Genomic DNA, 27,815 nt, shown 5'->3' with positions numbered 1-27,815 from the left:
GCTCAATTATTAATTAATAAGTGAAAATAAACAGAATAATTTTGAACATCGTCAAAGTAAGAAAGCTGCAAGATTTTTGAAAATAGAACAAAATACACACAATAAATATTGTGTTAACTAATTGATTAATTAAATGCCTTTCGGAATTCACTTTTTATTCGAGGTAAGCAATTTAGTTTTGTTTCTTTAGAAGTCAATACAATTTGATTCTTAACAATTTATTGTTCCATTGGGAGGATGAGTTATTTTTCCATGTGACCAGATTTATGACCTACACATGTAAAAGAGGGACGAAAGATACCAAAGGGACAGTCAAACTCGTAAATCTAAAACAAACTGACAACGCCATGGCTAAAAATGAAAAAAAAAGACAAACAAACCACAGCACACACGACACAACATGTAAAGATACTCAAATTGAAGTGATTTACTTTTGGATTATTGGCCAATTTCCAACTATTTTGTCTATGAACTATATCAATTGTGTGTGGTCTGTTCGATGAACAATCGTTCGAGTTTGTTACAAATTATTGCGACAGGTAGCAAATTGGCTAAATAATTGATATTTTTATGTATCATTATATTGTATAACGAATATTTGGTTGCTATGATATGTAGTTTGTCATGTACCATGTCAACATGTTGTCCTTGAGCTAAAGGTTATTTATTAATATTTACGCGTGCGTGTTCATGTGTAGACACTTCGTCCCATGTTCCTTTAGTGGCAGTTTTCTGGTTTGTCTTACACATTTAATCAACTTTGCTGTATATTGCTGCTATTTTCTATAATCTAGATCAATGACAAATCTGTTGTGTATCAGTAATGACTAATTAAATATCACATACAATAAATAAAATATAATTAAAACCTTTATCTTTACACATTACACGAATATATTAAATTGAATAAAAGCAAATATATCTTGTGCTTAGATGTACAGAGTACGATCCCACAAAATACAGGTGCGTCAAAGGAGCGAGGCTATATATATTCTTTTCTTTTCCATTTTTAAATGCCAGACATGTAACAAATGTGTATTATTCAACGGAATCCGCATGATTCATTTTTAAATGTGTGGTGAACTAGATCTGTGTGAGAATGTCTTGTTGCACATGGAACATCTGTACATCCTACCAGTATGTGCACACCTACGATGGCGTTGAAGGCCAGACTCAAATGTGTAAGCTTTCCAACAATTGTCACATTTGGAAATGGATTCTCCCTGTAATGGCAATATTTCTTCTGGCATTTGCAACATGCAAGTAGTATTTCCTGACAATAAGAATGTAAGCGTAAGAACATGTTATAAAAACTCGTTGTATACAATTTAAACGTACCATTTATTATTTTTGTAAATAATATGCAATGTCTTCTTATTTTTTATATACTTGATATTTGTAATCTCAAGGTTTGTTACAATTTTGAATTCTACTTCAAATATCTCAACTGTTTAACATTTACAAAAAAGTTACGACTTCACAAAAGCAAGTTTGTTTGTAGACTGACAGATAAGTTACATTTACTCAAAATTTTCAGTAAATTGAGGTACAGACATCAGCATGGAGGAGCAAATGATGGGTATGAAGTGTCTTTGAATAAATATATCTATAAGTCAATGACACTTACTAAAACATCATCTATAAAACTATACTCCTGCTGAATATCTTTTTTAGCAGTATCTAAAAGAAATAATTTCACGGCGATAATTCTTTTATTGAACAAGAACACGAAAGAAAGGAAAAACGAGGGTGTAAGATTTTCAGAAAAAAATTAAACATTAATTTTTCATTACAAATTTCATTTATTACCTTAAGTAGTTGTTACTTTATCATATGGTACAAAAATAATTCCAAAAAATCAATTCGTGTTGGCCCCAGCGAATTTTTGAAATGTAGTTATAATTGAAAAAGCTCCAAATTATCTCCCTTTGGTGCAAAAATGCCATTTTTTGGCATTAACATTGAAATATCTTTTTTTAACTCATCGGTGACCTATATTTGTTATTGTTGTTTTCGAATAAGCTGTACATAAACTAAATAATTGTAAAATTTTAGCGATTTCTGTAATTTAGTTCTTTTTTTTTTATATCGATATTACCGCTATTTCTCCTATTAGTACGACAGAAAAAAAGGACATTAACAAAAATGTATGCTTCTCTCGAAGGCAGATTGTGAGCGTAAATGAACGGTGACCCCATTTTGTTATTTCATTTTTCCATTAAGTATAAGATAAAGTTCATTTATAGAAAAATATAGAGAAATCCTATATTAAATAAAAAAATTCATTTAGACCCGCGAGCCCCCTTAAAAGATATTATTACGCTTCTTAGGGCTATACTTTTCCCATCTACTCCTGCATCTATTACTGAAAACTATAAATTCCGAAATCCCCAAACTTATCAGGATATTGCAAGATGCTGTCGTCCCTACAAAGTGTATGTGTGTTGGAAAAAAAAGGAGGGAGTTGGTTCTTTTTTTTTTGGTGATATACCCATTTTTCTTTATAGCATTCACTACAATTTGGTACGATTGTTCATTTGTGTGCAATTGAGTTCTCAAAATAGTAACTTAAAATACACAAATTAATTTGGGACATCGTCAAAAAAAAAAGTACACATAAAAAAATGGTATGGCGTTTACTTATTGATTAATTTAATGCATTTTGAAATTCACTTTATTCGAGGTAAACAATCTAGTTTTGTTTCTTTAGAAGTCAATACAATTTGATCTTTAAAAAATTATTCTGCATTGGGATGATGAGTTATGTTCCCATAAGACCACATTTTTTCATCTAAAGCCTTACATTGACATTTTGAAGTAATATATTGTAAATTTTTGGAAAATTGTCCCAGTCGTTTCTATTTTGTCTATGAAATATATCAATTAAGTGTTGTTTTTTTTTTGGGGTCCTCAATGTTTATCAACTTCGTTCTCTATTTGCCCTTTTAAACATTTTTTTTATTCAAGCGTCACTGATGAGACTATTGGAGAAGAAACGTGCCGTGCGTCTGGGGTAAACATAAAATGTCCTGATATCTATGATGAGCTTATTTGTTGGATGGATGACCGTGGGAGTTTGTTAAAAAAAACTATCGTTATAGCTAGCAAATTTGCCTGACCTTTTTATTCAAGGTTTATTAATTGAAATTATATATGTATCATTTTATAACCAATATCTGTGGTTGCCGTATTGTAAGGGTTACAATGATATGTAGTATGAGACTACATTTTTTCCTAGAACTGAAGGTCATTTATTAATTTTTTAGCTTGAGTGTGCATGTGTAGACACCTTTGTCCCTTTCCCTTAAGCGGCAGTTTTCTCGTTTGTCCTACACATGTAATCAACTTCGCTGTATATTGCTGCTATTTTCTATAATCTAGACCACAGTTTCTGCAGTAATTTCATTGTGTTGCTCAACTGTACAATATGCAAATGATATCAATTTAATAATAATATAAAGACAAAGGAGTGGGTCCGGCAAGGGCCGATTTTGGCCTCACATTTCAGGTTCATCTAACGAAATATTTTGGACACTTTTTAAACACTTAAGTGTCTATTTCAATTGATTCAATTGGTGTATGTGAAAGATTTTAACTGATTTAGTCATTAAAAACGATTCGATTCAAGCTTAAATATGAAAAATCTATCAAATATGCCAAAAAACGTCTCTTTTCAGATGGTTTTTGTCAAAAATGAAAGTGGCCGCATCCGTGTTCATCCTCAACCTTTATATATGTTATGTATTATCATCAAATACGACTTACAGTTCAATATTATGAATGAACACGAATGCGGGCACTTTCATTTAAGACGGAAACCGTCTAAAATTTTATTAAATGCTAGAATGTTAAGATTTCAGTAATTTAGCATGACTTAATGATGCTAGTACCCGATATATGTGCGTTGTATTGTCAAGAACAGCCCATATGTATGTAGCAGAAGCATTCTACTTTCCATAAATAGCTAAAAGATTACACTTTCACAATTTTGTAAAACTGCTATATTTTGGGCCAAAAAGGGGTCTTACTGAACCTACTCCTTTGTTGTATATCAGTAATGACTAATTAAATATCACATACAATAAATAAATAAAAAAAAAAACTTTTATCTTTACACATTACACGACCATATTGAATTGAATATAAGCAAATGTATATTGTGCTTAGATGTATAGAGAATGATCCAATAACATACAGGTTTGTCTAAGGAGCGAGGCAATTTTCTTTTTTTTTCCATGTTTAATTTCCAGAAATGTAGCAAATGTTTATTATTCTACTGAATCCTCATGCTTTATTTTCAAATGTCTGGTGGAATTAGATCTGTATGAGAATGTCTTGCTGCACATTGAACATCTGTACATACTACCAATGTATGCACTCCTAAGATGGCGTTGAATGCAAGACTCAAATGTGTAAATTTTCACACACTTGTCGCATTTGAAAATGGACTCAACATGGACAGCTTTTTCTCGGGATACTCGGTCTTTTTATTGGCAATATTTCTTCTGGCATTTTTTACATGCAAATAGTATTTCTTGACAAAAAAATGTAAGCGTGAAAACATGTTATATGAACTCGTTGTATACAATCTTAACGTACCATTCATTATTTGTAAATAATATGCAATGCCTTCTTATTTCTCATATACTAGTACTTGATATTTGTAATCTTAAGGTCTCTTTTTTTGTTTGTAGACTGACAGATAAGTTAAATTTACTCGAAATTCTCAGTCAATTCAGGAAAATACATCAGCATGGAGAAGCACATGATATGTATGAAGTGTCTTTGAATGAAACTGCTGATGGCACTGCCCACATGTTTATTTATATCTGCTGTTAATTATGCTCTACAGTGTGGGTTATTTTTTAACCACTGGCACATAGGTCCTACTCGCAGTTTATACAAGAATGAGAAACATCAGTTGATTGAATGATTGCGAGTACTTCGAGTCAGTGGCAAATATATCCATAAATCAATGACACTTGCAGGAGGATATGTTTTTGATCGGTTATTTATGTTTGTAAACTAAGAGGACATATTATTCATTTTCTGCACTATTGAAGCAAAATTTTTCATTTTCTTTTTCATTAAGCAGGAGACTGATTATTCATTTTCATAACTATATAATATGATATTCGAAAACATACGCTTTTTAAATGATTTGTTTATTATAAATAAAACATATATTCTCAAGTCATTATGTACCATTTAATCAGAATTAATCATCATCCTCTGCAGAAATGAATCTTTTATATTTTCAAATGCATATACATGTATTGCATACATACATAGTATTAGTTTGATTGTAACTGGTCTCTTTTAAGAGTATTGACAAACATATTTCACCGAGCGGATTCCTTTTTATTTATTCATGGACTTACTAATTGACTTTAAGTTAACATTGGAGTTGGTTGGTTAATCACCACAGATTACATAGCAATAAACTCGAAAGAAAATGCGTTCCATACTTAAGTTATAAATCAAAATATAACGATTTCCTCATCAACATTACATCTCTGAACATGTTGAACGGTCAATTGGATCACTGAATTTCAAATTTTAAAAAGAATATCTTTGTTTTTCAAATGTATGTAAATGACCACCAGATGGTCCAGTAATCTGATCTTCAGTATCAGCATACTTTTCTTGATTTTACAGCCAAATAATCGTCATCTAATCCTAGGAAGAAAAATATTCGTACACGTTCTTTATCCGTGATATTTTGATATTCCACAGTAAAACTGTTCCTGTGCAAAACTTTCTGATAAATCTGGCTGTGGATCATTTCTCCCTGAAGTAAAGCCCTATTGTAATTGAGTGGTATGCCCGTGAACAATGGTTTTGCAAGCTTTAACAGGAAAAAAATGTTTCCTGATCAGCCAAGTTTGTCTGCTCTGCTTTTCAAACCACTCATATTTCTCTCTGAAAAAGAATAGATAAATGATAAGAAACATTAAAAGTTTGTAAACAATAAAAAATGAGGTTAACCTCGACCAGGAAGGCTCGGCGCTGATCTTTCTGTAGGAGAGCCATCAACTCCAACTGCGCAATAGTGACAATGACACATTTTAGCAGATCCATTTTCCCTCTGAATAAAGTCTTAGCTGGCGGTTGTTGTTTGCCTTCCACTTTATACTGTACGGCCATTAATATGACATTACTAATGTAAATTTATATAATTTGTAATGTGTTGAAGCTGTGCAAATGCTATTATCCATTTGTTTGAAGATATTTTTCAGACTCTGCATGTGACTAACTGTCAAAGCGTGTCAATTAAGAATAAAACAACTTCAGACCTGGAGCCTCCACCCTACAGAAAACTCCTGCTTTGGCTAGTGGACTTCCCTGCTCAATGGAGGAGATCACCCAGGAAGGCTCATTGGAGCTGAAGTTAACCTCCACCAGGATTTGGTTAGTGCAAGTTTCAGTTTCTCAAGGTCAGGTTTAACTACTGTTCATAATATCAACCCAAAAAGTAGATTTAAAAGTAATTAATCCACAGAATTTTAGTTTATTTTGGCACCCTACCCATAGGAACTAATGAAGTTATAAGGTTTCTTGTTGTTACCTTGACCCTTTCTGTTTCTATTTCCAGCACATTTGCTACTTTCTCGATGCTCTCCTTGCATTGTTTTCCTGCTTGTTTCATTCCCGCATTCCACGCCTCCTCTAGATTTTCATTCAATTTGCATGTATAATCTTCTCTTGCTCTCTTCTATAATATTTGAATTTACTTAGCCAATTTTTTTAAAAGATTCAGTGAATATTTGTTTTAACTTTGCAGATAAGTACTTGATAATCATAAACAGCTCAGATCATTTACAAAATTTTGACCATGCATTAAATCAAAATTATTTACATATTATAAAACTATAATGTTTCAGAATTGCCAATGAGACAACTGTCCACCAAATTTCAAATAAAGAGGATGTATGCAGTTTAAGGAAACCCTATAAGGCCTTCAACAATAAACATCAAATGCTCTGCTAGGCGCAAGCTTGATATAACCAGTAACAGTAATGGCAAGTATGGGCACGACATTTTAACTTTTGTGGTTGAATATTTAACACAGCATTTGATGATTATTTATTAAAAAAAAGAATTGATAACAAGTGACAAGGAAAACAAGCGATAAGGAATGTTAGTGTGCACCTGATGATGTATGTTAAAGTATTCATCATGTTTATAGACCGTTAAAAACCAAAAACAAATGTTGTGTAATGGAAATCTGGGCAAAAGCAATACACGGGAATGTCCTAGCACTGTAAAAATCAAGTATCTAAGCCCATCAATCAGGACAAATCCAACATCCGATGAATTTAGTATAAAGACATCCTTAACCATCAAAGTTATATAACAAAATCAATATTTACACCAATAAAAACCATCTTTTGTCCAGTTGTTGTCTCTTTAACACATTCCCCATTTCCATTCTCAATTTTAATATTAAAAGATTTAAATACAGTCATGACAGTGTCTTTTATAAAGATGTCTGTTTAGGTGGCATACACATTTTATCACGAAAACTATCAAACTCATAAACATATTAACTATCAATAAAGGTTTTAACCAACCTTATGTTTAGATAATGACTGTACTGAATGTCATTAATAGCTGATTTATCTGTTCAAAGTATATTTTTGATTTAATTACCTATTGATGTTGAAACTGTCCCAGGTTCAATGATAATTGATTAGCATGTTTGCCTGAAGAGGCCATGGGTTTACATTGTAGGCCCGTCAAATGACTGGTTGTATTAATCAAATTCAGAAAATGTATTTCCATGTACTATTACCATGCAAGAGTGTGCTGGGATGTGTAGTCTAAAAGAAAGCAAGGCTATATTCAATTCTTATATTGATATTCTTGTTTGAATATGCATATACCAAGTTTTAGATTAGATTTATTTATATACAAGAAATTTCTTAGTATATTTTTTTTTTAACATTTCACAGTGGTAAAAGCTTTTACTTTAATTATTCATCCCTTAATGTTATTAACTTTGTATTTACACTGTATCATAAATCAAATTTATTCGTTCAATGTGTGTTAATTTGTGTTACTATGTCTGTTGATTCAGTTAAGCCATTCGAAATGTTATTTTAGTGTGTTTTTCTATGTTGTGATGTTACACTATGGTTTCAGATAAGGAAGAAGGTTTGGTACCATTAAGATGTATAATTCCCCTGCAATTGATTGCACCTGTCATAGTTTAGGAATCTGATGTTCAATAGTTGATGTTTGTTTATGTAGTTCATCAGTGTTTCTCGTTTCTTGTTAATTTATATAGATTACACCATTGATTTTCTAGTTTGAATGGTTTTACACTAGTAATTTTTTAGTGCACTTTATAGCTTGCTGTTTGTTGTCAGCCAAGGCTCTGCATTGAAAATTTTCCTTGAACTTTAATGGTTTACTTATATAAATTGTGACTTGCATGGAGAGTTGCCTCATTGGCACTCATACCACATCTTCCTTTATCTTACTTGACACTGAACCTTTAACAAACAATCAATTAAATTGTGATTTTTACACTGTAAATTCCGAAATTATTGCGAGGTCTTAATTATTGCGAATAATGGAACAGAGTTGTGAAAACTGAATTAAGCAAAATCGTAAAAATTAAAATCGCATTTAAGTTTAAAATCATAAAATCGCAATAATAAATGCACGCAATAATTTATGAATTTACAGTAGTTTCACCTTATGTTGGACCTACTTGGGATAAATTTATACAGTGGTGTCGTGACCTTCAATTTCAGTCAAACAGTTCAACTAGTGCTTTGGTCCGAAATAGGTAGTGTAATTTTTTTCTGCACTAAATAAAATTGAGAATGGAAATGGGGAATGTGTCAAAGAGACAACAACCTGACCATAGAGCAGACAACAACAAAAGGTCACCAACAGGTGTCCTTCAGCTGGCCCCTCAACAAATATATAAAGGCTTCAATGTACTACTGGAGTTAAAGAATAGCAATACAAATAATCCCCCTTTGCATGTTTTTATGTATGGATTGTGTGTTATTAATTGATGACATGTCACCTAATAACATAAATAACCTTTCTTTTCAGTCATGTAAATACTATATCATATACATCAAATTGATTCAATGATCATGTACATATATTTTTACACATTTTAAATGGATTCACCATCATTGATCCTTGTAAGTGGAAATGTCACCACAGTGAGTTTTTTTTTTCATTTTGTACACAATTTTAATGTCCGAGAATATATAGGCTTAAGGACTACACCATAAAATTTTAAGATAAAATGTAGCTATTATCATGAAGTTACTAGAACACACCCGCGAAATCGCGGGCATTCAGAGCGTAGTTTAAAGTAATTAAAGTGTTGTTGGAAGAATTTTGTAAAATATTGAATGACATTTTTTTTATATAAATAAGGCCGTTAGTTTTCTCGTTTGAACTGTTTTACATTGTCAGTTCGGGGCCTTTTAAAGCTGAGTATGCGGTATGGGCTTTGCTCGTTGTTGAAGGTCGTACGGTGACCTATAGTTGTTAATTTCTGTGTCATTTTGGTCTCTTGTGGAGAGTTGTCTCAACATGGCAATCATACCACATCTTTTTTTTTGTAATCAATGAATTTTGTAAAAGATTTAATGACTGGAGAATTTCAGAAAAGGTATCAAAAGTTCACATGAATAATTTAAGCGCTTATCTGTATATTATGAACATTCATTACTATATAAATATAGTGTATTTACTTTCAATTCTAAGTTTACTAATCGATCCATGGTGGTCATTCATATAGTATACAGACCCTCTCTATTTAATAAACTCTGTGACCGCCGTGGATAGTAAACTTGAAAATTTTAGCAAAATACACTTTACTCTTAGTATATGTATGTTCAAAGTATACAGAAAAACGCAAACCGGAAGTCTAATCAGACTTCAAATTTCGTCCAATGACGAGACAATATCCGGATGCCTTTTTTCTCGTTTTCCCCCCAAAATAACTCAATCTGAATAATCATATGAATGGATGACAAATGCGACTATGCACTGTATCTATAGGACACTGAGGCGTGTTGATTAATTTATTGTGGAAAAAAGAGAAGCGACAAACAAAATGAGGTCTTCTCGTTTAATATTTTTATATGAATAAATAAGGCCGTTAGTTTTCTCGTTTGAATTGTTTAACATTGTCAGTTCGGGGCCTTTTAAAGCTGATTATGCGGTATGGACTTTGCTCGTTGTTGAAGGTCTTACGGTGACCTATAGTTAATTTCTGTGTCATTTTGGTCTCTTGTGGAGAGTTGTCTCAACATGGCAATCATACCACATCTTCTTTTTTTTGTAATCAATGAATTTTGTAAAAGATTTAATGACTGGAGAATTTCAGAAAAGGTATTAAACGTTCACATTAATAATTTAAGCGCTTATCTGTATATTATGAACATTCATTACTTTATAAATATAGTGTATTTACTTACAATTCTAAGATTACTAATCGATCCATGGTGGTCATTCATATAGTATACAGACCCTCTCTATTTAATAAACTATGTGACCGCCGTAGATAGTAAACTTGAAAATTATAGCAGATAAAATTCTGAAAATACACTTTATTCTTAGTTTATGTATGTTCAAAGTATACAGAAAAACGCAAACCGGAAGTCTAATCATACTTAAAATTTCGTCCAATGACGGGACAATATCCGGATGCCTTTTTTCTCGTTTTCCCCCCAAAATAACTCAATCTGAATAATCATATGAATGGATGACAAATGCGACTATGCACTGTATCTATAGGACACAGAGGCGTGTTGATTAATTTATTGTGGAAAGAAGAGAAGCGACAAACAAAATGAGGTCTTCTCGTTTAATAGTATTATAGATATATAAAATGACTTCAAATTTAAAAAAAAAAGAAAACATGGGGTCACCAGACTTTTTTGTTACATATAAAAATAAGTTAGTACACAACACATTTTTTCATATAATTATCTGAGTTATTTCCTCTTATTAAAAGAAAAGAAAGTCCAAGAACACTAAAATAATGAACAAGTACTGTTAACGGAGTCTTCAAAACTTTTGACAATTTTCAAAACTTTTGACAATTTCTGAAATGCTAATTTTTAACCTTTTACAGCTGAACTTAAAATTACTACTTTTTTTTTTATAAATTAATGACCAAAATTTGTTTACAGTGTAATTCCATACCCTTACTTGCTATTTAAGGCATAAATATGAAGAAATAAATTTGGAAGGGGTATACAAAAATGTAAAACCCTGTACACACTAGTACTAGGGACTATATTTGTGGACAAAAAAATCAAAGGACAATAACTGTGTTCCCTGACCAGATGGAAACAACATATTAAGGAAGAAATCTGAGCCAGTACCTTAATTACAGGTCTTTTTTTCAATTTCAATCAATTAAATGTTATATCTAAAGTCAATAATATACATAAACAAAAGCTCTTGTCAGCTCTAGCAAGATTTTCAAATCAACTAATTAAGTAAAGTATATATTACATGTACAAACATGTATATAATATATTCTGCTCATGAAATGAACAAAACCAAAGTGTTATGGGTATTTTAATTCTTTTTGCACATTTTTCAAGAAATTGCAAATTTGTGGCTTTGTATAACATTATGAAAAAAAAAAAAGTGAATATTTCATAATATTGTTTATATCTGTAAGTTTGCTGTTCGGTGGTGGATCTAAGTGATTCCCTATATAATCAACCAAATTTTTTCCAGAAAAGGAGGGCAGGGCCCCTGGAGAAACTCTAAATCTGGTCCATATCTGAATAACTACTGGTCATGCTGATATATTATAATAATTTAATGGGTACAAAAATCAAAATCATTAATACTACTAAACAATGTACAAAAAATCAACACCTAGCTATATAGTAACTAGTCCAACATATGTTTAATAATACTTGTATGCCTATCATAGCAAAACAGCTATAATGTAACATTGTATGAACATAATGAAATGAAAAAACTCGTATTATTATGTCTTGTCTCTTTATTGAACTGGCTCTTTCATATGTATGAATATTTGATTTAAGCATCTGGAGTCGATTTCACAAAAAAACTTACGACTAAGATTGATCGTAAGTATACTGAATTGTTCATGACTTACGACAAATCTTAGTCGTCAGTTTTTTTTGGGGTAAAATTGACTCCAGCTCTTTATTTTTCTTGCTTTCACAGATTAAATTTTTCCATACGCACTGCCATATCTATATTCAATGAAGCATTATAAGTGTACATTGTATGTGTGTTCCTCTATTTGAAGGTATTTCAGAGTTTTCTTTTTGAAATGATCTTAATATTTCTGCCACACACAGACCCGGAAGGCCCGAAATGACAAACGTAACGCAATTCAAAAAAGTCAACAAATGGCCTTATTTATATATTAGATACACAAAAAAAATAATAACAATATACAAACAAGTAACAGCAGCAAACGACATCCACTGAATTGCAGGCTCCTGACTTGGGTCAGGCCAACGCAATTGCAAAAACAAAATGTGGCGATGTAACGTGTTAGCTGGTGTCCAACTTACCCCTTACCTCTGATAATCGTGTAACAGTACACCAAAAGAGCGGACTAAAAAATTAGTTGAAAAGGCTTAACTCATCAGGTGGATACAAATAAAAATAAATTTTACTCAAACAAAGTAATCGCGAAAGCTATTTTCATATAAACTAATAAAAACATCATGCAACTAAGACTAAGTTATCAGTTATTACACATCCAACATCCGAAGGATTTAGTGCGAAGACGTCATAAACAATGGATTTTTTCTAATGTTGTTAGATATCATTGTGGGTATATTTTTTGTATCCCGATGATTTCATTTATTTTGACGATTTTATGACATTGGTCCGAACAATTAAATCGAAGATAATGAGTGAAGCAGAAACAACGCAATTCAACAGTTCCTTCTCTAAACGGTCTATACAGTAACCCATATACTCGCGATTTTTTGAAATGATGCTTTCTCCATTTAGCGGTTGACTTATGAGAAGACTCTTTATATTCCAAACTGAGTAATTCTTTAAATAAGACACGAAATACCGAAGAATAATAAAGAATTTTAAGAAAATAAAAAAAAGACATTTTGGCCAGAAACGTCGTCCGCCATCTTTGGATATACGTTACTGCAGTTACGGAGATCACATTTACCCCCAGGTGCTTTTATTCTGCCCTTGATTACAAATTACACACGTAGGGTTTTCACTTAATATTCATAACGGGGAATAATAAACTCGTGATGTTGCATAAACACAAGACTATTGTCTGATTTATTAGGACGGCTAGTTGTCTTCAGAGTATGCATATTGATTTTGTTATTTCATTATGCCTGTACCAACCAAGTCAGGAATATGACAGTTCTTGTCCATTTGTTTTGATCTGTTTTGTCATTTGATTTTGCCATGTGATTAGGGACTTTCCGAATTGTCACAAGTCAGGAACGTAATGTTCAGTGGTTGTCATTTGTTGACAGATCTTTTACATAGATAAGACCGTTGGAATTCCTGTTTCGATGGTTTTATAATAAAAGTAGTTTTGGGGCTCTTTATAGCTTGCTGTTCGGTGTGACCCAAGGCTCGGTGTTGACGTATAATTGTTTACTTTGACAAATCGTGACTTGAATGGAGAGTTGTCTCATTGACACTTAAACAACATCTTATACTAGGATACACAAAAGCATAAAAACAAAAAGTACCGATATGAGAAAACATGCAGTTACTCTCAAAATAAGTTCAAGATTAAATATATTTTAAGAAACAAATCATGCATTGAAGACTAAAATAGTTGTCTTGTTTCTATGTATGTATTGATCGGTTGCATGAACGTCCCCCATATTCTATTCATGACATATTAACTAAACAAGTATATCGGTAAACATAGTGGAGACTTCGTTACGTATTGTTCCTATTTCAGACTATAGAGTAAAATTGACTTTTATTATTTCTTTTTTAATTTAATTGATCTAAACAAGTTTAAGTAAAATTTAAGTATGCTGTTTTGTTAAATTGATTAGAAATCTACTTCACTCGGTAAACAATATTATGACTTGCCAATGATTACTGTTTGAGAAGAGACGCAATACTGTCGACAATTTGACCTGATCACAATCTTCTCGCACGTATTTTCCATAAATTAATATTTACCTTCAAGGTTAATATTTTACAATTTATTTAAATATTTTTTATTCAAGTGTCTGGATTGAAGAAAATGTAATTTTATTGGTCAAATCAATAAAATGTCCGTAATAAGACCTATGTTTGAGGCTCTTTTCTAGATCAATGTGAATATTGTAGTCTACAATTTGTTCTTGAATTGTTCCTCGTTTGAATTTTAATAAGGAGTCTGCAGACAATGTTTAAATAGGTTAACCTTTTGTTGGTATTTTCCTCATTATACTTTAATTTACATACAAATGAAAGGAAAAGTATCGTCATTTGTTTAAAATATTACTTCACCACAATAGAGCTTAAAAGTCGCAAAACTTTACGAAATTTTGTAACGGTTACACAAAGCTAAACGAAAACATTTACAAATGTTGAGATTGATTAATTGTACTTTTAAATCGGTTTAAAGTGACTGCGTAGTTACTTTTTTTTTTGGCTCCATTTTAGTTTTCGTATCTGTTGTGTTTAATTGGCAGTTTAATAAGTAAGGGAAGTCAAGCAATCGTTCTTATATTTCTGTCACAATTCAGCTTACATTAATATATCAGTTGTATCTATGATGGGTTTATTTACAATGCTGAGTATTATTTTCGTTTTCAAGTTGTTATACGCTTTCAATGTTTTTGCTATGGATTCAAATGAATGGAAATTAATATTTAAAGCAGCAACTGGAGGTAAGATAAAAGATAAATATATTTTTGATTATTAATTGTTAACAATTATAATGGTTGTTATTGAAGTTATCATCATTACAGTTTGTAATTAACGCCTCCACGGTATCGTGACAGAGAAACAGAAATTATTAATTTTATACAACAGTTCTCACTACAAAAAAACCCTCTTATTTCAACTAAAATCGATCATTTTCAAAAAAATATTACGACGTATGCCACATGTGGAGCAGGATCTGCTTACCCTTCCGGAGCACCTCAGATCACCCCTAGTTTTTGGTGGGATTGGTGTTGTTTATTCTTTAGTTTTCTATGTTGTATTGTGTGTGCTATTGTTTGACTGTTTGCCCTGTTCATTTTTAGCCATGCCGTGTCAGTTTATTTTCCATTTATGAGTTTGATTGTCCTTTTGAAATCTTTCGTCCCTCTTTTAAACAATTTGTATCAAATAAATAAAATAAGATGTATAAATGTCTAAAGTTTTATGGTTTATTGTGCATTAATTTTGTGAAGTTCGTATTCATTATCTGATGAGTTAAACACAAATGCATACTTTTACGATTTTAATTTTGTTAAAATTCATAGTAAAACTTTTTAAGAAATATTTTTCTTTGTGTTCACCTCATCAGATACTTCAGATGAGTATGAATGATATCTAATGGTATTTATTTCATAAAAATCAGTCCTGTAGTTGTCTGGTAATAGTTTTTTGAAGACAAAAAATGATTTTAGTTAAAATGAGAGAACATTTTTTTAGTGTTCTTTTGTTCTTTTCTTACATGTCATTGCGTATTTTATTGCAGCAATTACTTGCACCACAATATAATAAATGCAACAGGAGTATACCGCTGTACCATAGTCGTTCAAGCAAAATCAGATCAACTATAACATGTATAAGAGTAGAACAAAGGAACCACCAAAACAATGAACTGAAACAAAAACAAACGCCAGCCTACATAGAAACGAACTATTTAATAACAACTGCCGTATTCCTGACTAGGAACAGGACATTTTAAAAGAAAATAGTAAGGGGTCGGGTCATCCATAATTGTCAACCATTTTCCAAAGTGTACATAACATACACTTTTTCAGACCCCCCACTCTCCCTCAAAAAGTGTACATCAACCGTTTTCAGATTTCAAGAGAAGAAGCAATCATTTTTAATAAAAAATAAATATCCTGCCTATCATAGTTAAGTTTAATATAGAAATTTGAATTGAAAAAAAACTGAAACATATCTGACTGTTTTATATAGTGATAAAAAATAGTGTACGGTAAAAATGTTGATTTTTTATTCCCCTCCCCCCAAGTGTACGTTTTGTACACTATGGAAAATGGTTGACAATTATGGATGACCCCCAAGTTGAACCTGGTTTAATGGAAATAAAATAATGTGTATTTCTTTTACATTTTAGTGTTCCTGCTGAAGGTTTATCTATAGGTACGAAATGTTAAAGTGCTATTTTTATCTGTAGGCAAAGGAAGTGTGTATGAACTATTTACCGGTCCTGATATTCTCAATGTAGATAATGTTCATGCACAATCGCTATTGCAACCAATAAAGGAGCATTTTAAGTCGGATATTGTAAACCAATGGTCAGAGCTCGGTATTTCAGAGGTAATATTTGTAAAAATAGTAAATGTAGCTAAACTGATATTAAATTAAATTCTAGCTAAAACATAAGTTTTCAGTCGTCGTTTGTTTATTTTTTGGTTTATCGATGTGAACATTTATTACCTTAGCTGGATTATGCAAAACTTTTAGGAATTTTGGTCCTCAATGCTCTTCAACTTCGTACTTTATTTGGCCTTTTTAACTTTGTTGGATTCGAGCGTGACTGATGAGTCTTTTGTAGACGAAACGAACGTCTAGCGTATATACAAAATTTAGTCCTGGTATCTATGATGATTTCATTTACACTAGAACACACCCGCGAAATCGCGGGCATTCAGAGCGTAGTTTAAAGTATGTAAAGTGTTGTTGGAAGAATTTTGTAAAATATTGAATGACTGGAGAATTTCACAAGTCATAGGTTATTGGGGATAGGAAAATGTTTATCCCTCCTCTTTATTTCCAAAATTCCCAATTTTTGGTTTTCTTTCAATTTCAATATGAACATACATTTAGTATGTTATGAACATTTAAGTAAGGAGCCTGTAATTCAGTGGTTGTCGTTTGTTTATGTGTTACATATTTGTTTTTCGTTCATTTTTTGTACATAAATAAGGCCGCTAGTTTTCTGGTTTGAATTGTTTTACATTGTCAGTTCGGAGCCTTTTAAAGCTGAGTATGCGGTATGGGCTTTGCTCGTTGTTGAAGGTCGTACGGTGACCTATAGTTGTTAATTTCTGTGTCATATTGGTCTCTTTTTGGAGAGTTGTCTCAACATGGCAATCATACCACATCTTCTTTTTTTTGTAATCAATGAATTTTGTAAAAGTTTTAATGACTGGCGAATTTCAGAAAAGGTATCAAAAGTTCACATGAATATTTTTAGCGCTTTAATATCTGTATATTATGAACATTCATTACTATATAAATATAGTTACTTTCAATTCTAAGTTTACTAACCGATCCATGGTGGTCATTCATATAGTATACAGACCCTCTCTATTTAATAAACTCTGTGACCCCCGTGGATAGTAATCTTGAAAATCATAGCAGATAGAATTCTGAAAATACCCTTTATTCTTTGTATAATATGTTATACAGTAAAACGCAAACCGGAAGTCTAATCTGACTTAAGATTTCGTCCAATGACTGGACAATATCCGGATGCCTTTTTTCTTGTTTTTCTCCCAAAATAACTCAATCTGAATAATCATATGAATGGATGACAAATGCGACTATGCACTGTACCTATAGGACACAGAGGTGTGTTGATTAATTGATGGTGGAAAGAAGAGAAGCGACACACAAAATGAGGTCTGCTCGTTTAATAGTATATATGATGTACAGTTGGGTTTTTTTAATTGACTGAAATTTATAAATCAAAACGTCTGATTTTCCTGTCGTTCAACAAGAGATGCAAACCGACGTTTCAAGAGGGAAAAATTGACATTATGTCACACCAAACTTGTTCTACTTTTATTTATTTATTAGTAAAAAAAAAATAGTGTATTTTACTGTCTTCTGATTGGTTAAAAGTATTACTTTTATTTTCAATGTCTATTTTAGGGCGACACGCCAACTTTTACCGGAACTACGTTCTTTGAGCCTTATTTTTGATAGAAAATTATTTATTATGAATGCAATAATTTATTTTGAATTTATTGAACCCTAAAATTAATTTTTTGACTCTTCACATATTACATAGTCCGTTTCGCGGATTATTCAATGTGAAGAGTCAAAAATTAATTTTAAGGTTTAATAAATTCTAAATAAATAATAGCCATTCATTAATCAGAAAACTATTTTACTCCTTCCAATTACTTTACAATATATTTTTCACAATACAATGCAAAGATTAAAGTTAAATGTTTCAATTATTTCTATCGACCAGTAGCAAGCAATTTAAACAGTTAGCGGGTCTGTGTAGAAAAAATATCTTATTCATATGTTCATCTTGTATCTAAAAATCAAATTTTCAATATTCTAGAATGAGATTATTTTGAAAATAATCAAATAGTCTTCTGCATATTTTTTTTAGGATTGAATCATCTGTTAGGACAGATGTCAGGTCTTCCCTAAGAGGATTTAAAGGACAGAGGTTCTTTTTTTGTTGTTGTATTAAACCTCCCTTAGTCTCAGCATTAAACATCAGCAAGAAACTGTAACTGGTTTTACAGCTTAATTCGATCAAGATTGATTCAAAACCCAACATACTTTAGCATCGAAATATATACTCCACTTATGTATTTTCACATTTTTTTTAATTACAATTTATAGGTCCTTGTTAAAATACATAACAATGGTGAGGAGGTTGCGTACTTTATGTTTGACGGAGTAGGAAGCAACAAGACCAACTGGTTCAGTCTTGCTCGATTAAAACAGTCAAGTTATGCTGATTTATACAACTCTACTACAAATGTTTCAATAAATTTCTTCAGTATAATCGGGTAAGCGATGTTAAATATTTTGTTTATCTTTTAAAAACATATGTTTTGAATAAAATTTGACTCAATTTGATAAATATTGAACATTATGTAATTTTGAAATACATATTTTCAATTGTATTCTTTTTCTTGACTTGTAAAAACAAACAGAAAAAGGATCCAAGTTGTTGTTTTCAAACGAAATTGGTTTGTTCATTGATGCCTGCCTTTCTTTACAAAATAGTATTGTATTCACACACAATTGTACATAATATTTATATTTGATTTATATATATATATATACATATCATGTAAAACTGTATACTCAAGTTGCAAGTATGAAGTGTTTAATACTATTACTATATTGGTAGGTATTCGTCTTTAAACCAACTCTATGTTTGGACCTTATAGCTCATACAATTCGTCTTTCAAATATAGTGGCTAGATCACGGTTCACACTGATTTATAAAAATAGTAAAAGTTAAGAAAAATCCCATTTTATCATCCAATATGACTCCAGGTATCCTTCTGATAACCGTTTGTTTTTCCGTCACCTTTATTTTTTATTTTTCTTGTTTTATATTTACCTTCTCCATTTTTTCTGATGATGATGTGTGCAAGTTACCATGTGAAAAATGCCGTTGGCTGTCGTTATACTTAATTTCTGTACCCCCTAAACAATATGGGAGTCAGCATTGAGGATTACAGGGCAGCCATTGGCTTATTTCATTGTACATGTAGCAAGAGGAAAAGTAGTACTTATATTAATTATAACTATTATACTTATTTAGAAATACTAAAAATTAACTTACATTGCTCCTTCTATGTTTTTTCACTAGCTTGTCTACAGTCTATAAATCCCAAGACTGACATTATCTTTCTGTTGTTTGTGCTTCAATTTATTCTTCTTGTCGGAAATATTGAACCAAACCCTGGTCCAGATGAAAATAACATATCGAGTACACCCTCTAGTGTCAGATTTAGTGAAATCGATAAATCCATATCAATATGTAATTTAAATATTCGTAGTATTAGAAACAAATTAGAATTCTTAAATAATTTCACTGACGAATTTGATGTCCTGGCTGTAACAGAAACACATTTAGATCCTAGTGTATCTGAAGATCAATTAAAACTAGATTCCTTCAATAACATTATAAGGAAAGATCGAAACAACTTTGGTGGTGGATTAATGATATATGTGAAAGATGATATCGGTATCGTCCGAAAAAGCGAACTAGAAAATCCATTTGATGAAACACTTTGGGTTGAAATACGAGCCAAAGGTCAAAACTTCCTTCTTTGTCACTCATATCGTCCACCGAATGCGGACACTGACTTCTGGGCACGATTAAATCATGCAATAGAAACTGCCTTTCAATTTAACGAAAATATAGTGATTACTGGTGATCTAAATTCTGATCTCTTTAATGTCAATAATAATAAACTTATTGACACTATGGACTTGTTCAATCTAAGAAATGTAATTGATAAAGCAACAAGAGTTACTGATAAAAGTAGTACACTCTTAGATCCCATAATAATAAGTGACTGTATGTCATATTATCTATCAGATGTTTTAGATATCCCCTCAAATATTAGTGATCACAATGCAGCAGTAATATTTCTTGAGTGTCCCTCATCAATGTCACGTACTTTTAAAAGAGAAGTGTGGATATATGATAAAATGGATAAAGATAAATTTTTGAAAAAAATGAATGAAACAGATTGGTATGCACTTCTTCCCGATGACAAGGATGTTAATGAATTATGTGAAATATTTACTGTAACTTTTCTGAACATTGCAAGGGAGTGCATACCTACTAAACAAGTAACTATACGAAAAAACGACAAACCATGGTTCAATAGCGAGCTTAGGAGAGAAATACGGACTAGAGATCGATTACGAAAAAAGGCTTTTAAATCTAAAAAACAATCTGATATTTTGAAGTACAAGCGACAGAGAAATAGGGTCAATAATATGAAAAAAGTTGCTAAAGAAAAATTTGAAAGTAATTTAGACCACATCATTCTAAATAATGTATCGAATACAAAAACTTATTGGAAAATTATGAAAATGTTAATCAAATCTAACAATGGATCAAATAACATCCCCCCACTCCAAAATATTATAAGTACCGAAAAAAAAGACGAAATAGCATATAAAGATGAAGAAAAATGTGAGCTTTTGAACAAGTATTTTAATTTAATCTCCAAATTAAATGAAGAAAATATCAACTTACCACAATTTGAAACTAAATCTAACAATAAAATTTGTGACATACATGTCACTATTCAAGAAATTATAGATATGATTAATATTCTTGATCCAAATAAAGCCTCGGGACCAGATGTGATTAGCTACAGGATGCTCAAGATTTGTCCAGATAAAGTTGCAATACCTCTTCAAATTATATTCAATAAGTCCCTTAGTCAATGTATATATCCAACCAGCTGGAAAATTGCAAATGTAATAGCTATTTTCAAAAAGGGGGACTCTTCTTTGCCATCTAATTACAGACCAATATCTTTAATTAGCTGCGTGGGGAAAGTTATGTAACGAGTTGTGTTTAAACATGTATATAATCATCTATTTAATAAAAAACTAATTTATGAATACCAATCAGGTTTTTTGCCTAAACATTCAACAGTGCATCAATTAATAGAAATCTATGATTGTATTTTAAATGCACTAGAAACAAAAGAAATTTGCTGTTTTGTTTTTTGTGATTTTTCGAAGGCCTTTGACAAAGTTTGGCATATTGGCTTACTACATAAAATGAAAGCATATGGCATTGAGGGAAATCTTTTAAATTGGTTCACTAGCTACCTATATCAAAGAAAACAAAAGGTTATCATTAATGAATCATCCTCTACTTTTTGCAATGTTTCAGCTGGTGTACCCCAAGGATCCGTTCTTGGTCCTTTATTGTTTATCATATATATTAACGATATTGCTGAACAGTTAACTTCTTTATGCAGACTATTTGCAGATGACACTTCATTCAGTTACTCGGGTCATGACGAGGAACTTATACAGTCAGTTGTTAGTCGTGACCTGAGACAGCTGGATGAATGGTCAAGAAAGTGGCTTATGTCTTTCAATCCTGAAAAAAACAGAAATTATGATGTTTTCAAATAATGAGATACAAAACCTTAATTTTACTATGAACAACAAAGAAATACCAATTGTGCGATCTCATAAGCATCTAGGGGTTACATTTAGAAGTGACGCAAAATGGAACAACCATGTTGAAAATATATTAAATAGTGTTAAAAAACATCTGAATATACTGCGAAAACTCAAATATCAACTTAGCCGACAAAATTTGGAAAAATTATATCTAGTATTTATTAGACCAATTTTTGAATATGCAACTGAAGTATGGGACAATTGTGGAAAAGGTTATTCAATTAAACTAGAACAGCTACAACTTGAAGCTGCACGAATTGTAACAGGTTTGCCTGTTTACACACACTCTGAGACTGTCTTAAAAGAGGTTGGTTGGGAAACTTTAGAGGAACGAAGAAAAAGAAGAAAACTACAATTATTTTATAAAATTCAGAATAATAATGCCCCTGAATATTTATGTAACCTTGTGCCCCCTAAAATTCAAAGTACAACACAATATCCCTTGCGAAATGGACAAGATATCATTTTACCATTTTGCAGGCTGACTCTAACTTCCCAATCCTTTATCCCATCAACAATTAAACTTTGGAATAATTTGAACATAGCAGTTCGAAATGTAGACTCGTTATCAAAATTCAAAGTAGAACTAAAAAACTACGACATTCGAAATGAGAATCAATCTAACTTAAAACATTATTTATATGGTCCAAGAAAATTGAACATAATATTAACCCAATTTAGATGTTCGGCATCGTTCTTGAATTGTGACTTGTTTAGAGCTAACATTATATCTGATCCAACATGTAAATGTGGTTTAGATATTGAGGACATGCACCATTTTTTCTTTGATTGTCCTTTCTATCTAAATGAAAGGGCTATTCTGTTTAATGGTCTCAGCTGGCTTCCCGAAATCTGCGATTTGGACTTAACACTACTGGTTTTTGGAAGAGACACTCTTTCCTATGATCAAAATGTGCAAATTGTTAAACAAGTATTCAATTTTATAAAGAGATCAAAACGATTCCTCGTAGTATAGTATCAACATAGGTAAAACACACATCATCATCATTATCATCATCAACCTAATCTCTGTCGTTCTTTCCTCATTCCCTCTACTTTTTTCAGTATAGATAAGTTATATTTATGTTGTTTATATTATATGATGTATGCTCACGTTCAATTTGTATTGTTATATATATTGTATTGTGGAGAAGACTTTATAAGTATGTTTTACTTGTGTCTGATCCTTTTTCGCTTTGAGCAAATAAAATATGTTTAAACTAAACTGCCTTTCGGCCTCCTTTTGAAGTGCATCCGATATCTTCTGATTTTCTTTTTAAGGGAGCTACCATTTAATTTTTAGGGGGGAGGGGGGAGGGGCTAGGATGAAATTTGAAAAAAATAGGCAGGACAGGAGTTTTGAGTAAAAAAAAAAGGCAGGACGAGACACTTGCAAAAAAAAAGTCAGGACGACAATTTAGGTAAAAAAAAGTCAGGATAAACTAAAAAAAAAAGACAGGACCGAACAGATTGAAAAATAAAAAGGCAGGACAGAGATTACAGCTAAAAAAAATGCAGGACAAAATTTTTCCTCCTATCTGGATACTCTTAAATGATCTTTCTACATGAAAAAAAAAAATGCCTGAATCAAAGCAGGAATACCACAGTTGTTATCCCTTCGTTTGATGTGTTTGACCTTTTAAAAATGCCATTTGATAAGAAACTTTTCCTCGGAGTTCGGTATTTTTGTAATTTACTTTTTTATAAGCATGGGAAACAATTTTTTAGGAACATAACATTAGAGAAGTTACTAAAAAAAGTCTACACCGTAGCGAATTCCCCTACCTTAATTAAGAAACAAAAAATAGTTCTTTCGCTGAATGAGTTGTTTAAAAATGAAAAACACAGTTCGTATTTTATTTATGTAAGTGTTTTCAGATATCAAGTGCCACCACTTCACTTTCGAACCTTTTACATTAACTCAGTATGGGAAGGATGCCCAAACGACACTGGATGGCTATTAATTCTTGATGCAAACAGCATATTGGGTTGTCCTACGTGGGAGGACATTCACTTAACAGAGATACCAGCTATACTATATAGTCCACTTCAAACAATGGCCAATTACGAAAAAGGTAAGTTTAAAGTAAAATGAAACGAGTTTCTGATGATTATAATGTTAAGCAAACTATTGAACCGATGCATAAACTCTTCATAGATACCAGGAATAAAATTTAATATTTACGCCAGACGCATATGTACTTGTCTAAATAAAAGTGGCAGGTAGATGAGACTTGTATATTATTTAATTCATTTTATAGTAAAATGAATTGTAACATTCATGTTGACGTGCTTCTAGTAACCGTGTTTCATGATCATAGCAAAAAGATGTAATTATAAGTATTGAATGCTTCTTTTAGTAATTTCATAGGGTTGTAAAAGGGTTGACCGTGCGCACATTTAAAGAATGAAGCGGTTCCGTGCATCATACAAAATGTACTTCGGTAAACGCTTTTACACCAAAATGAGTTTACAAAAAGAAGCATTCAATGAACAAATTGATACCCTATTTATATTATTCCAAGCCGTTAATCGGCACCAGAAGCGACGAAGCAGCGCATCTATTATGAACGAGCAAATATCCACGTTTTGATATGGGTCGAGCTCTGACGTCCCACGGCTCCAGCTTGTCTGGCAAAACAGCCGTTGGACGTCAGGGTAATCTCGCTTCTTTTAGTCCTGGTATCTATGATGAGTTTATTTACAACCACTGGTTCGATGCCACTGCTGGTAGAGATTTATTTCCCCGAGCGTATCACAAGCTCAGTAGTCAGCATTTTTTGTGCTGACATGAATTGTCATTGATATGGTTATATTTATAAATTAACTGTTTACAAATTTTTGAAATTTTTTTTGAAATACTAATGCTTTTCTACCTCATGCATATATTACCTTAGCTGTATTTTGCAAAACTTTTAGGAATTTTTGTTCTCAGTGCTCTTCAACTTCGTACTTTATTTGGTCTTTTTAACTCTTTTGGGTTTGAGCGTCACTGATGAATCTTTTGTAGACGAAACGCGCGTCTGGCGTATATACTAAATTTAGTCATGGTATCTATGATGAGTTTATTTACATCATAAAATGTAAAGTTAATATGTATTTCTATCTTATTCAGAGGTCAAAATATAGGGCTGTGCAGCATATTTTCAACATTTATATGCTCTGAACTTGTTAGAATAAGATTATCATGTACTACTCCTACTTTTACTTTTGCCTACTTCAGAATTGATTTTTCATCGCAATTGTATGATTTTACACTGGTCCCAACAGTCCCAAGTTATGTTTCTATGAGATGAAATATAGAGATCATATCTGTGAACCAGTATGTCACAAATCAAATTATCTATGAATAATATCTATCTCCCAAAAAGAGGCGTGCTTTAAGAAACAGCTGTATTTACAAAGTACAACCTATAACTAGAAATACGGATGAATTCGTCATATGTATAATCGTATCTATGCTGTTGAGTTTGTAACCGTTAACCTTGTTTTGTTACAGAAGCCACTGCTTTATTAGCTGAAAGTATGACTGTATCTGGTAGATGTAAGTCTATAAAGAACGTTAGTAGTTAATTGTAGGATGGTTAATGTTCTATTACAATTTGTTCATGTCTGTTTGTGCAATCATCGTTGTAAATATAACGAAATTTTATTCTACTGTCATATAAGTGAGGGATTTAGCGCTATAAACCAGGTTTAATCCACCATTTTCTACATTTGAAAATGCCTGTACCAAGTCAGGAATATGACAGTTGTTGTCTATTCGTTTGATGTGTTTTGTCATTTGATTTGGGACTTCACGATTGAATTTTCCTCGGAGTTCAGTTTGTGATTTTACTTTTCATGCATTATCCAGACAAAAACTTTTAAACAATTAAAATAATTAATATCATTGGTCGGTTCTGTATTATAGACTGCCACTTGAAAACGCCCCTTACGGACAACGCAAAGAGCTGTTGCATAGCTTTGTGAAGGTCAACGAGAGTGGCATTCTCTTACGAAGAAGCCTCGGATTTCAAGACCATATTTTGTCTGGCCGGACGTGGATACGTACTTTTACATCCCTCACATGTAAAAACCCAACTGTGGCAAATATTTAACTGCAGGTTGGAAGAAGACATCAGTGACCATATTTGTATTTCCTTATTCACCCCGGAGGGAAAATCATCATTGCTACCAGGCTCATAAATTGGAAACCATACTCTCGTTTTGTTTATTATTGGTGGCGCGAGAATCCAAACAGTTCAAGGCAAATCAAATAATACGTTTGGAGTGAATTAATACCAGAAAGTCAAAAAAGTTGTACCAAAAAAACAATAAAAATGTAACATCATCGTCATTAAAGGTCAATAACTTAGCTAGGAAGTCGTCTGATTATTTGGAGATCTTGTCTAAGTCTTGATGATCGTCTTTTAAATAAAGGATGCGGCCGAATTCATTTTTGACAAGAATCATCTGAAAAGTTACATTTTTTGGCATATTTAATAGTTTTTTTCCTATTTAAGCTTGAATCGGAGGTTTTCAATGACTACACCAGTTAAAATCTTTCACATTTACTAACTGAATTCACTGAAATAGACACTTAAGTGTTTAAAAAGTGTCAAAACTCTTTCGTTAGATGAACCTGAAATTTGTGGCCAAAATTGGCCCTCACTGGACCTAATCCTTTATTTATTTTTAAGGGCAACAATATCTATAACACAATGATAAGGAGTTTTCTGACAGTTTTGTTGTAAATAGACAGTAGGCACATCTCAACATCCTTCACATTTCTGTCCTGTCAGAATTGCTATACGGTGGTTTTCAAAACAATTGACAACACCTATATTATACGCAATTTATGGTCATGATGGCTATATTGGTTTAATTAAATTTAACCCAAGAAAATCAAAAAGCAGGCAACATTGTTGTCTTGTCGGAAAAATTTATATTATAACATACGATGTTCTCAATTAACATTTATTTCATATAAATCATTGCAGTTGATAGAAGTAATATGACATGCGTTCGAATGTGTTCTACGCCAGTACAGCAGGATGCATTTTCCTATTGTTATAAACCATGTGACATCCATAAACCAGTTGATTCCCAGATTGATATCCATAATATCGACTTGGAACAAAAAGTGAAACAACTAAAGAAAAATTTAACAGTCGATAGAAAGAATACATCAAGTAGGTATATTTGGAAACATTTTTTATGCCCCATTTATAAGCATTCCGTTTTTTGTCTTTTCGTTCATCCGTCCATCTGTCCCGCTTCAAGTTAAAGTTTTTGGTCGAGGTATTGTTTATGAAGTTGAAGTCCAATCAACTTGAAGTTTAGTTCACATGTTCCCTATGATCTTTCTAATATTAATGCCAAATTAGAGTTTTTACTCCATTTTCACAGTCCACTGAACAAAGAAAATGATAGTGCGGATGGGTCATCCGTGTACTAGGGACATACTTGGGTTTTTTTTAACTTGCAAGTTCATCTGTTATCTTATTCAAATAAAATGGGTGTTAAAACATGTAAAAATGGTAATGTGAATAAAATCAGATTAATAATTCAATTTTACAACTACCTTGACAATCCATGAGGGTCTCGCACGATTGGAAAATCCATCCGAAGATACAAGCCATTTAAAATTCGTTGGAAATTTTTTCTCTTCACACTTGTGAAGCCTCATTGTTAGACTTATATCTCGAATTTGACTTACACAGTCAACTCAGTACCAGAATCTATGA

General features: G+C 31.9%; 1 protein-coding gene across 1 annotated transcript; it reads left to right on the top strand.

Moving 5' to 3' along the window:
- Positions 1-14,745: 14,745 nt before the first annotated feature.
- On the top strand, positions 14,746-25,696 carry LOC143081925 (uncharacterized). Its single transcript, XM_076257567.1, has 5 exons — positions 14,746-14,861; positions 16,334-16,476; positions 18,748-18,917; positions 23,965-24,161; positions 25,586-25,696. Exons 1-5 carry the CDS (start codon positions 14,747-14,749, stop codon positions 25,657-25,659), a joined length of 699 nt encoding a protein of 232 aa, XP_076113682.1. The 5' UTR covers position 14,746; the 3' UTR covers positions 25,660-25,696.
- The last annotated feature ends 2,119 nt before the right edge of the window (positions 25,697-27,815 follow it).

The sequence above is a fragment of the Mytilus galloprovincialis genome, chromosome 7 (genome assembly GCF_965363235.1).
Source record: "Mytilus galloprovincialis chromosome 7, xbMytGall1.hap1.1, whole genome shotgun sequence".
NCBI classification, from domain to species: domain Eukaryota; kingdom Metazoa; phylum Mollusca; class Bivalvia; order Mytilida; family Mytilidae; genus Mytilus; species Mytilus galloprovincialis.
The sequence above is the reverse complement of the archived record's forward strand: the minus strand, read 5'-3'. Positions and strand labels throughout refer to the sequence as shown.

Coding starts and splice junctions, on each gene's coding strand:
- LOC143081925 (XM_076257567.1), top strand. CDS start 14,747: ATGGGTTTATTTACAATGCTGAGTATTATTTTCGTTTTCAAGTTGTTA. Junction 16,477..18,747: donor CAGAGCTCGGTATTTCAGAG/GTAATATTTGTA, acceptor TACAATTTATAG/GTCCTTGTTAAAATACATAA. Junction 18,918..23,964: donor AATTTCTTCAGTATAATCGG/GTAAGCGATGTT, acceptor AAGTGTTTTCAG/ATATCAAGTGCCACCACTTC.